General features: G+C 37.8%; 1 protein-coding gene across 18 annotated transcripts in view; it reads left to right on the forward strand.

Moving 5' to 3' along the window:
• Nucleotides 1-12,073, forward strand: part of SYNE1 (spectrin repeat containing nuclear envelope protein 1) — a 530,910-nt gene that overhangs the window by 232,218 nt on the left and 286,619 nt on the right. For all 18 annotated transcript variants that reach the window (XM_050786838.1, XM_050786854.1, XM_050786847.1 and 15 more), the window contains 5 exons: nucleotides 3,111-3,261; nucleotides 3,588-3,746; nucleotides 5,629-5,811; nucleotides 8,523-8,624; nucleotides 11,407-11,610. In XM_050786838.1, the coding sequence (XP_050642795.1) occupies nucleotides 3,111-3,261; nucleotides 3,588-3,746; nucleotides 5,629-5,811; nucleotides 8,523-8,624; nucleotides 11,407-11,610 (799 nt within the window). The remainder of the gene's footprint in view (nucleotides 1-3,110; nucleotides 3,262-3,587; nucleotides 3,747-5,628; nucleotides 5,812-8,522; nucleotides 8,625-11,406; nucleotides 11,611-12,073) is intronic.

Below are 12,073 nucleotides of genomic sequence, written 5' to 3' on the forward strand. Positions count from 1 at the left end.
ACGCCTGTAATCCCAACACTTTGGGAGGCCAAGGCAGGCGAATCACCTGAGGTCAGGAGTTTAAGACCCTCCTGGCCAACATAGTGAAATCTCGTCTCTACTAAAAATACAAAAATTAGCCGGGCATGGTGGAGGGTGCCTGTAATGCCAGCTACTCGGGAGGCCGAGGCAGGAGAATCACTTGAAACCTGGAGGTGTAGGTTGCAGTGAGCCGAGATCACATCACAGCATTCCAGGCTGGAAGACAGAGTGAGACTCTTTCTCAAAAAAAAAAAAAAAAAAAAAAAAATTACATATGGAATTCAATGCTTAAAGCAGGAGTTGTCAACAGTTACGAAGTGCTACCATGACAGCCTTAACTTTTAATTTCGTATTTTTTTTGTTTTGTTGTAGTTGTTTGTAATTAAGGTATAATTTAAACACATTTAAATTTACTTTTTTTCCATATGCAATGCTATCAGTTTTGACAAACTTGTACAGTTGTGTAACTGTTAAATTTCACAATGAAAGTTCTACCACCTAAAAAATGGCCTTATCTCTTCCCTTTGCCCTTAGCCCCCCTGGCAACCAGGGATCAGTTTTCCACATCTATAGTTTTGTCTTTTCTTAGAATCATTTATAAACAAAATCACATAGAATGTGACCTGGCTTCTTTTATTTAGCACAACATATGTCATTGTGTGTGTCAAAAGTTCATTCATTTTTTTATAGCTGAATATTCCACTGAATGGGTTTACTACAGTTTATTCAATTACTAGGTGATGGACAATTGGGTTCTTTCCAGTTTGGATGATTATAAATAGTGTTTATAAACATTCACATTCAAATTTTTGCATGTATGTAAGTTTTTATTTCATTTGGGTAAATAATCTAAAAGTGAGACTGGATTGTATAGCAACATATATGTTTAACTTTATAAGAACCTGCCAAATTATTTTTCAAAGTAGTTGCACCATTTTGCACTCACACCAGTCATTTGTAAGATTTCCAGTTGCTCCACGTAATTTCCAACACTTGGTATTGTGATGTTTTTGTTTATTTGCTTGTTTGACATTCTACTAGATGTGTAGAGCCATCTCTCTCTCTGTGTGTGTGTGTGTGTGTGTGTGTGTGTGTGTGTGTCTTTAACTCCTCACTGTGGAGCAGGACTAACTCATAAGCATTGTGCCAAGAATTGGCACATTTTGTTTTTAATTTGTATATCCCTGATGACTGATGTTGAGCGTATTTTGATATGTTATTTGCAATCTGTTTATCGTTTTAAATATTCAAGTTGGCCGATTTGGGTGATTTTTTTGTTATTGAGGTCTTTTTTATATCAATACAATCCCAATCAAAATGCCCACAGAAGGTTTGTAGAAATTGACAAGATAATTTAAAAATGTATACATAAAACCACAAGCCCTACTAGAATAGCCAGTACAGTTTTCAAAAAGAATTGGAGGACTTTGCTGGCAGCTCTGGTACCTAAAATAATTAAGTAAGTAAATAAATAAATAACAAATGAAAAAGAATTGGAGGACTTATACTAGCTGGTTTCAGTGTGGTACAGGCTGAAGGATAAACATATAAACTAGTGGAACACAGTCAGAAATAGACCCAGACATATACAGTCAATTGTTTTGACAAAGATATAAAGAAAATTTGGTGGAGAAAGAATTATCTTTTCAATAAATGGTACTAGAACAATTGGACATTCATATGCATTTAAAAAAATGACCCTCAACATATACTTTACATCATGTACAAAGGTCTTTTAAACAAAATTCAGAGCACATTATATAATGTAGACTATTAATGCAGGCATTTTAAATTGAATCATGTTGTGCAAACTTTATTCTGTATTATTAAACATTATCCTACATTGTGATTTCTTAGAGGTTGCACAGTGTCCTATCATAAGAATGTATCAGGATTTATTTAATTATTGACCTGTTTTTAACATTTTGGTTATTTCTATATTTTCTCCTATTACAAATAATGGTGTGAAGAATATCACTTTACCTAAATCTTAGTGCACATAATTTTATTTCTTTGGAAAAATCTCTAGATGTAAACTTGCTTGCTCAACAGCATTTTATTCTTTTGTTATTGTTTCTTTTATGAAACAGTCTCCCTCTATTGCCCAGGCTGGAGCACAGTGGTGTGATCTTGGCTCACTGCAACCTCTACTACCCGAGTTCAAGCCTTTCTCATGCCTCAGCCTCCTAAGTAGCTGAGATTACAGGCGTGCGCCACCAAGCCAGGCTGATTTTTGCATTTTGAGTAGAGACGATGTTTTGCCTTGTTGGCCAGGCTGGTCTCGAATGACTGGCCTCGAGTGATCAGCCTGCCTTGGCCTCGCAAAGTGCTAGGATTATAGGCATGATCCGTGACACCCAGCCGTTTTGTGTGTGTGTGTGTGTGTGTTTGTTTAAAAAAAAAAAAAAGCCTACAGCTTCCAATATTCCCAGAGGGTCTCCCATCCAAGTACTAACCAGGCTGGACCCTGCTTACCTTCACAAGATCAAATGAGATTAGGTGCATTTGAGGTGATAGGGTTGTAGACCACCTTATTTTTATAAACAGCAGCTATCTTCTCATTTTGACAGTTTTCAGGGTAGTCATATCCAATGAGAATTTATTACATTGAGATGGAAGAGAAAATCTGATATATACGTTAATTACTGAGTAATCTTTTTATTTGTTAGTTTGGGGCTATGTTTTGTTTTATTGTTGTTTTATTTCCTGCAACATATGCCATTATGAAATAATTAAAACCACATGGGAAAAGACAATTTAAAAAAACCAAAACATTTGGGTGACTCATCTATGTAAGTTTGAGTTGGCAAGAACATATATTACTTCTTTGTCTTTGAGTTCATAGATTTTATTTCAATGGTTGTGTGCATCCCTCATTCACAGAGAATATTTTGGACATTGGAGTAAGTAGGATTAACCAGCAGCACTAGTTTGAGATCAGTATGTAGAAATATGCTTTTCTCTTGATTCCAGAATCCATCTGTGAGTATTAATACCTTTATGTAGTGAAACATCAAGTCCAATTGTAGGGAACTCTCCCCTTTCCTGATACATGACACCAAATAATATATTTTCTTTAATCATTACAGTCAGGGTCAATGCTGTGGACTTATTGACTTAATGAGAGAATATCAGAACCTGAAGTCAGCTGTATCTAAAGTCTTAGAAAATGCCAGCAGTGTGATTGTAACCAGAACTACCATTAAAGATCAAGAAGATCTTAAATGGGCTTTTTCCAAGGTAAAATTCAAAATGTGTTTATGTTGGTGTTCTGCTTTAGTAGATCTGGTTTTTAGTCATAAAGCAATTATCTGCCCAATTCTTGTCTGTATACTTAGATGTGGATAATTCATGCTAACAAGCTCAACTTTTTTTCCCCTAGGAATACTGACATTCTAGGATTCTAGCAACTCAAGCAAATGGTATTATATATATTCGTATAGTTAATTAATATCAAAAGTTTCTGCATAAGGTCAATTATGAATTAAATTTCCTAGAGGCAAATGGTTTTAAACTCATGACTTATCACTGACTATTTTATTAATTAAGAAATCATTTATCCACAGCATGAAACTGCCAAGAACAAAATGAATTACAAACAGAAAGACTTGGATAACTTTACCAGCAAAGGAAAACACTTGTTATCTGAACTGAAAAAAATTCACAGTAGTGATTTCAGCTTGGTGAAAACAGACATGGAGAGCACCGTGGACAAATGGCTGGATGTAAGATAATCACCTGGGAGTCTGCAAATCATTTCAATAATCACATTTCCCAATCAAATTTTTGGGCAAAGGGTTATTCAAGGATGTGAATTTCACTTTTTTTTTTTTTTTTTAAGATGGAGTTTCACTCTTGTTGCCCAGGCTGGAGTGCAATGGTGTGATCTCAGCTTACCGCAACCTCTGCCTCCCCGGGTTCAAGCAATTCTCCTGCGTCAACCCCCCGAGTAACTGGGATTACAGGTGCACACCACCACGTCCAGCTAATTTTGTATTTTTAGTAGAGACAGGGTTTCTCCATGTTGACCAGGCTGGTCTCCAACTCCTGACCTCAGGTGATCTGCCTGCCTTGGCCTCCCAAAGTGCTGGGATTATAGGCATGAGCCATTGCGCCCGACTGAATTTCACTTTTAACATTTAGTACTAAATGTGAAATGATAGTCTGAAGTAAAACAGTGCTCACATAAAGTTTAGAAATAGTAAAAAATGTATCTGTTTTGTAAAAACTTATCATCAGACTCTTGGGAATTTCACTTAATAGCCTCGGTCATAACAAATTATAACTCTGAATGTTTTTCTGTCCCAAACTATGAAATTATAGATAAAAAAGAAGAATTTATAAATATTCTATAGGATATTAAACCATAATATATAATAATTTAAAGTAATAAGGCTATAATTTTGCATTGGAAAACATTGCACTTGTAATTTACATCTTTGGGTTTTAGTTCTTGCTGTGTCACTTACCAGCTATGTGACCACAGAACAAGTCACTTGATTTTCCTGGAACTCTATATATCAATCCATAAATATTTTACATTACCTTTCAGCTGAAAAATTCAGTGCTCTATTGACCTCCTATCAAAATCTAGTTTCAGAAGTACTGTGGTTCCCCTACTTAAGCTAAATTTACCAGTTAGACTTTGATATTTGTGTAATATAATAAAATAATTTGGGGGCAGCAGAAAACCCTATATATATGCTTCCACTTTTAAAAGAACATTCTTTGGCTGGGTGCGGTGGCTCATGCCTTTAATCCTAGCACTTTGGGAGGCCGATGCGGGCGGATCACTTCAGGTCAGGAGTTCGAGACCAGTCAGGCTAACATAGTGAAACCCCATCTCTACTAAAAATACAAAAAATTAGCCGGGTGTGGTGGCAAGCGCCTGTAATCCTAGTTACTCTGGAGGCTGAGGTGGGAGAATCGCTGGAACCCAGGAGGCAGAGGTTGCAGTGAGCTGAGATCGCGCCACAGTACTCCAGCCTGGGAAACAGAGTGAGACTCCATCTCAAAAAAAAAAAAAAAAAAAGAACATTCTTTTCTTTTCTTTTTTTAGCATGCTATTTTTTTTTTTTTTTTTATTTATAGCCTTTGGGATGTTAGTGCCTATCATTATAGGAAGAGTGATAAGCAATATTATTTTATTTTAATGTGCAAAATTGGTTGCTTTCATATGCATTATGTTATAAATATGTTTGAATCTAATTAATGCTAATTATACCTAAACATTACAAATAAAAATGCTTATTGTTATTACTTTCAAAAATCAATACAACACTGTTCTTGATGGACCTTTGTCCTGTAGAATTCAACCTTATAATGAGTTACAGTAGATTCTAGTGGAGCTGTTGTTAGTATCCCAATTTACAAATGAAAATGCAATGTCTCAGGAATTCATACACCTCTCCCAATGACAGAAGCAATTTATGTATTGGTTAGCATTTACATGACTCAGGTGCACTTATTAGATTACAATAATTTTTGTGAAACTGTTTGTCAGTCAGAATATACTTTTCTGATAAAAGAAGCATTGGTACTTTGCTTGGGGGGATGATCATGTTACGCCTCTGACTATGAATGCCATGGCTTCTGTTTCTCTCCTAGGTAGCAGAGAAACTTGAAGAAAACATGGATAGGCTGAGAGTAAGCCTGTCCATTTGGGATGATGTACTCTCAAGTAGAGATGAGATTGAGGGATGGTCAAACAACTCTGTTCCACAGATGGCAAAAAACATCAGCAACCTGGACAACCGCCTCAGAGCTGAAGAACTGCTTAAAGAATTTGAGGTAAACTGACTGTGTTGACATATGGGAACTGGTGGCATATTGTCGACCAGAATATGAAAAAAAAGAAAAAAAAGTCTTAAAAGTATATTCTTCTTTTAACTTTTATTTATTTATTTATTTATTTATTTTTTATTATTTTTATTATTTGAGGCAAAGTTTGGTTCTGTCGCCCAGACTGGAGTGCAGTGGTGCTCCAGATCTCGGCTCTGCAATGTCCGCCTCCTGGGTTCAAGCAATTCTCCTGCCTCAGCCTCCCGAGTAGCTGGAATTACAGGCATGCGCCACCACACTTGGCTAATTTTTGTATTTTTAGTAGAGATAGGATTTCACCATGTTGGCCAGGCTGGTCTTGCACTCCTGACCTCAGGTGATCTACCCACCTCAGCCTCCCAAACTGCTGGGATTACAGGTATGAGCCACTGCTCCAGACCTTCTTCTTCTTTTTAGAGGCATGGAAGAGCATTAGAGAACTCTTACCTATCTTTTGCTGTTTAATTTGAATAGGTTATGAATAAAAGGATTTTTCTTTGTATTTTTATCTATGCTTATTTAGGGCTCTTTAAAGCATTAGTAGAAAAGCAAAAGTCTATAAAATCTATAATTGTTCCCATTCATCGGAAAATATGGCATCTTTCTACTTAAAAACCAAATTGGAAGTGTTTGTAATCTAGTAATATTTAGTACCTATTTTTCTGTATTCAAAAAAATCCCAAACTGCTCACTGAGTCCTTAGCATGTCCTCTTATTATGCCAGGTAGTGGGTTCTTCCACTTCCTTTTCAAAAATGGAAGAAAATCAGGGATTGGAGGGTCACAGGCTTCCACAAGAGTCCCTGGCTTTTAAAGTTCTAGTCACCAATTCACTTTAAACTTTATTCCTATTTCTTGCAATGATTTGTTAATCATTCTTCAAACTCTTAATGAGCACCTAAGATATGTCAGGCACTGTTTTAGACATTGAAAATATAATAGAAAAACAGAAAGTCTTACCCTCATAGAATTTACATTATTTATATTACAGTATATATTATATATAAAATATCAAGTAGTAATTGGGCTATGATAAAAGTGGAGTAGGGTAAAGAGAAATAGAGTGAGGAGATAGTGACTTTGGTCCAGAGAAATATACATGAATGAATTGTATTACCTAACTTATTTGTCTTTGATCCAAAGAACATTCTCAATGTTTTGTTACCTAATTCCAATCTCTGAGGGCGATCAGGAGAAGAAATTATTCAGACTAAAAGCACAGGCAGGGGTGATGGATACCGCAGTGTCCTCGGCTGTTGTCTCTGATGCTAAACTAACACAGCTCCAGAGTGGCCTGCACTGGATCCAGCTTATACCAGCTTGCAAAAGTCAATTGTTAAATGTTCAGGAATTTTGTGAGCCAGTGTTAAAAACAACCATTATTAAAAATTAGACTGTAAATAAATTTACAATTAAATAAGTTCCATTGAATACAAAGGTAATGACAAAAAAAAATATAACAATTTCCATTATTCTTCTACACATCACTACTGTTACCTAGGTCTTTGAGTTATTGACATCTATTGTATCATGGTTGAAATATTTTAGAACAATGTACTACTGTGTATGTCTTCCACTCCGTGTGCTGTGACGTCATGTCGTAGCTTACCATGGTGGTAAATGCTACAAATGAGGGCTTTTTGTGGGAGGTTGAGAGGGAGTTGTTAAAGTAAGCAACTGCTGTTGACCTCAGAAATCCAATGATTCAATATGCTTCTGAGCCACATTAGATATGAGCAGGTTCAGTTAGTCACAAAGATGGGTTATTTATGTTACCCACTGTCCATGTGACACACTAGCTAATAAAATCAGTGAATTGGATTCAGCCCAGTGCCCACAGAGCTGTTCCCGCTGCAGTGTAGTGAGTGTAGATAAGGAGGGAGATTCCTCAGTTGCCTGGCCAGCTTCTGGAGAAAGCCAGAGGGACTGACAGCTCATCATGTCTTCCAGTAAGGAAATTCCTTTCTGAATTGAAGGCATCAGTAGGTTTGCTAGTGTCCACAAAGCACCAAAATGCCATTTTTTGAGAGGAATAGTTTACTAAATGCTCCTTCGTGGCCTCAAATAACTAATGAAGTTTACAAGCCTCTCATTTGTATCATAATTCTTTGATCGTTCTTTCCTCTTCTTTATGTTACTATTGGTACAAAAAAAGGCAAAATAGTATATATCGATTTCTTAATGAATCTGTTTCTCCTTTAATATCCTTTAAATTTTTATTTGAAACGTTCGTTCATATTACACATAGCCTACAGTAACTAGGCACTCCTTGTTAGGCACTTCAACACTCGCTTTGAAATGCTTCTTCAAGAGTTTTCATGCTGCCATAGTAACCAGTAATATTAAAGTTAATGAATAAACGACAGTTAGCCTGTTGAAAATCCCCGCTGACTCAAGACTTTGGATCAGTGTTTAATTATTTTCCAGCTTTTTTTTCCTAATAAAAAGGAGTGGAGAGAAACAAAATTTCTGCACACTCCTTCACATTCCCAGCGGAAGCTAATTGTAACATTTTCCACGTTTCTATGTCACAACAGCCCTCAGAAACATGAAACAGATTTTATTTTTTACACTGGCTTAAAGTTGGGGTATTTTGACAAAGTTAGCTCTTCTTGAAATTATTAAATGCCAAATATAGCATGTCAGTGTTTTTCATTAGTTATGCTTCTTCCCTTTTGGCAGTCTGAAGTTAAAAACAAAGCATTGAGATTGGAAGAACTGCATTCCAAAGTTAATGATCTGAAAGAATTAACTAAAAATCTAGAAACACCGCCAGACCTTCAGGTAAGCATTTTGTAATAACTGCTAGACTTTCATCCGTTTTGTAATAACTACCATATACTAGACTTTCTGTCTCTCTCTATCTGTGTGTGTGTAGATATATATCTTATATATATGATATATATATATATGTATCTCCTTTATATGTCCTCAATGTTATCATCATCATCCTAATTCCAAGGAAACGTGGATCATATCAGACATGGGGGTCAAAATATTAATATATTTTCACATTCCTTGGGCCAGTATTAATAGCATATTTCCAACTTGAATATTATAATAAGGGTAGTTCTTTTTTTTCCTACTGAATTTCAGAAGCATTATCAGCCAAGTTGCCTCATGAACCATTTCATGTCTAGACAGGGACAGAACCCCCTCTGTTTTTGGTGTTTTTGATGTTGTTTGTTTGTTTGTTTGTTTTTTGAGACAGGGTCTCACTCTGTCACCCAGGCTGGAGTGCAGTGGTGCAGTCTCAGCTCACTGCAACCTCTGCCTCCCAAGTTCAAGCAATCCTCCCACCTCAGCCTCCCTAGTAGCTGAGACGACAGAAATGCGCCATCATGGAAGGCTAATATTTTAAATTTTTTATAGACAGGAGATTTCATCATGTTGCCGAGGCTGGTCTTGTACTCCTGAACTCATGCAATCTGCCTGCCTTGGCCTCCCAAAGTGCTGGGATTACAGGTGTGAGCCACCGCGCCCAGCCTGGAAACCCCTCTTATGAATGTTGATATTCTTATTGATATTTCCCTAATGCTGTTACTCAATAACTGAGTTTAGAGGGATCACCACTGTAAACCTCCCTTCATGGCCCTTCAGATGGCACAAATCCACAGGAACCATGAAGCAGGCCGGGGTAGATCGGCACTGGTCAGGACACCTGGGCTATTTCAGGGCCCAAGCCCTGGAAGCATCCAGCATGGTGGGTCTCTTTGGCCTGCCAGCCCCACTGGCTTCAGGCTCAGGATTCTGCTGTATCCCTTTAGCTTCTGGATGTGTTACTGCTTTTGTCGATTTTCTCTACATTTCCTTTCTTCTTCTTGTGCCTTTGTCTTTGATTTGCTGCTTTGGGTCAAGCAATCAATCTAGTTGATCAGTTATGCTTTTGCTCTGACCTGAGACTCCTTGTTCATCAGTACCATTGGGGATGATATACATGCACAAGAATGCTAGAAGTTTCACGGGAAGTAAGAAGACACAAAGGAGGTGCTATTCATATGTAAAAAAAGATAAAGAGTCCTTATGCATGCCACCTGTGTTGGGGATATCAATGGTTAACAGTTGGACTTTTGCAGAGTTGAGGCAGGATCTTCAGAGAGAGTTATTGGTGTACTCTAGTCTTCTCTTTCTTCCTTTATCTCTCTCTCCTTTTCTCTCTCTCTCTCTGTCTCTCTCTCTCTCTCACACACACACACGTGCATGTGCACATACACGCACCCCTACGTATACTCAAGGAAGTGTGAGGGGTGGCTTACCTTACCTCAAGGCAGAAGGATTCCAGCAGTGCCACCTGGAGAATGGGATATTTGTCCCCCGTATTTGGCAGGCATGGGAGTCTGATTTCTATCCCCCCAAGAATCCTAAAAGTGACAGACAGGCTGGCTAACTGCTGCTATATTTGCCAAAGGATAGATGACGGCTTGGGGAGACCTGCACCTGAAGGTTAGTTGGAGGTGAATGCTAGAGTGTGACCTCTGGCCCAAATATGAACCAGGAAAGGAAAAGAAAGGAAGAGACCACTATGCGAAGATATTATAGGTGGTCTAAGAAGGCTATCTGGGGGATAAACAGACCTTAGCAATGAGAAGTTAAAAAAAGGCCTACAGGCTGAGGAATGAGAAAGTAGCCAAAGAACATTGCACTGTCGTGTTTAGGGAACTTTAGTGGGAAGTGCAAGCATGAAAAAAGTCAGAAAAACCCACAGACCAAGGCCTATGGGAGGAGGAATGAATGCTAAACCTTGTCTGGCCTAGAGGGCACAGATGCCCATCCAGTGAGTCAGAACCCCTCACCTGCCTCCTGCCAGTCCAAGCCTACAGGAGAAAGGTGCCTTACACAGGGTGGCAGAATAGAAATAAAACGAAGGAAGAGAAAGAAAGACATTTACTCCCTTCCACACTATGGGCCTCCTGCTCCCAGCAGATCTGAAGTGGGGGTAAGAATAAAAGCCTTCAATTTAAGTTAAGTTCAAAGTTTTCATTAACAAATAGGCCAGGATGTTTGAATTGTGGAATTGAGACTGTTTTTCAATGTATAGTGACTATATGTCCTTTGACTAACTAGGGGGCCATAGAAGTCGACCCTCCTGAGCTATATCATCCAGAGAAAAGAGAAGAACTAGCCCCACTCAATATTTTAAAGCAACAGTGGAGACAAAAATAAAATTGTTTTATGATAAAATCCTACAGTGATGTTTGCCCCAGACAGTGTTACATCTGAGCAGACAACGGGTGTTTCCAGGGAGAATCAAGAGCAGATTTTTGGTCACCACCTGGGAATTTTGAGTAGGTCTAGCTCTGCTTTCACAATGCCCTCTCACGTCTTCCCTGGAACCTCAGTTATAGCTGCCACTCTCCCATCCAATGTTAATACAATCCTTCCTCTTTCTATTTGCCTGTCACTTCATATGTTTGGCAACTGTGTCCACTGATTTTCCTTCTTGTAAAGGCATATTAGCATTGGAGCTGGCTTCCATGATGAGACTTGTGTGGCTTTGAACAATTACATGAACAGAATTTCTACTGAATGAGTGGAGATCTTGATGAAATCTTGCTTGGTTATTTAGTTTATAGAAGCAGACTTAAGACAGAAACTGGAGCATGCCAAAGAAATAACTGAAGTAGCAAAAGGAACCCTGAAGGATTTCACTGCTCAAAGTACACAAGTGGAGAAGTTTATTAATGACATAACGACATGGCTCGCAAAAGTGGAAGAATCGTTGATGAACTGTGCCCAAACTGACACTTGTGAAGGATTGAAAAAAGTCAAGGTAGGTAATAAACTATCATTAAGTGCTTCCATTCGAATGGTGATAGTAGTTCTCCTGTTTTGTGGTAACTGTAATAAAAAATATAACTTCTGCTCTGAGTTACCCATATGAACACCAGACCAACTTATTTATGACATTGACCACAGCAAAGTAAGCAATGAAGAACTGAATGCAGGTGTTCAGAAATCAAAAATGAATACCTTGAAAATAGAAAGCATGTGTTGCTGTAGCACCAGTCCATAGACTACACTTGTTTAAAGTTTTTTTTTTTCTTTTTTATAAAAGGGTGGAGCCTGTGGAAGAACTATTTGACTTCCACAAATTTTCAGACTTGAGTATTCGATAGTTTTTCATCACTTAATTATATTTATTGGCCACTATGCCTGCTTTCATCCAGAGAATGTATATTTTTTGAAAAAGAAGAAGTTGAGAAAACATTACATTTCCATGTTTTCTATTTTTT

Source organism: Macaca thibetana, chromosome 4 (assembly GCF_024542745.1).
Source record: "Macaca thibetana thibetana isolate TM-01 chromosome 4, ASM2454274v1, whole genome shotgun sequence".
Lineage (NCBI taxonomy): Eukaryota > Metazoa > Chordata > Mammalia > Primates > Cercopithecidae > Macaca > Macaca thibetana.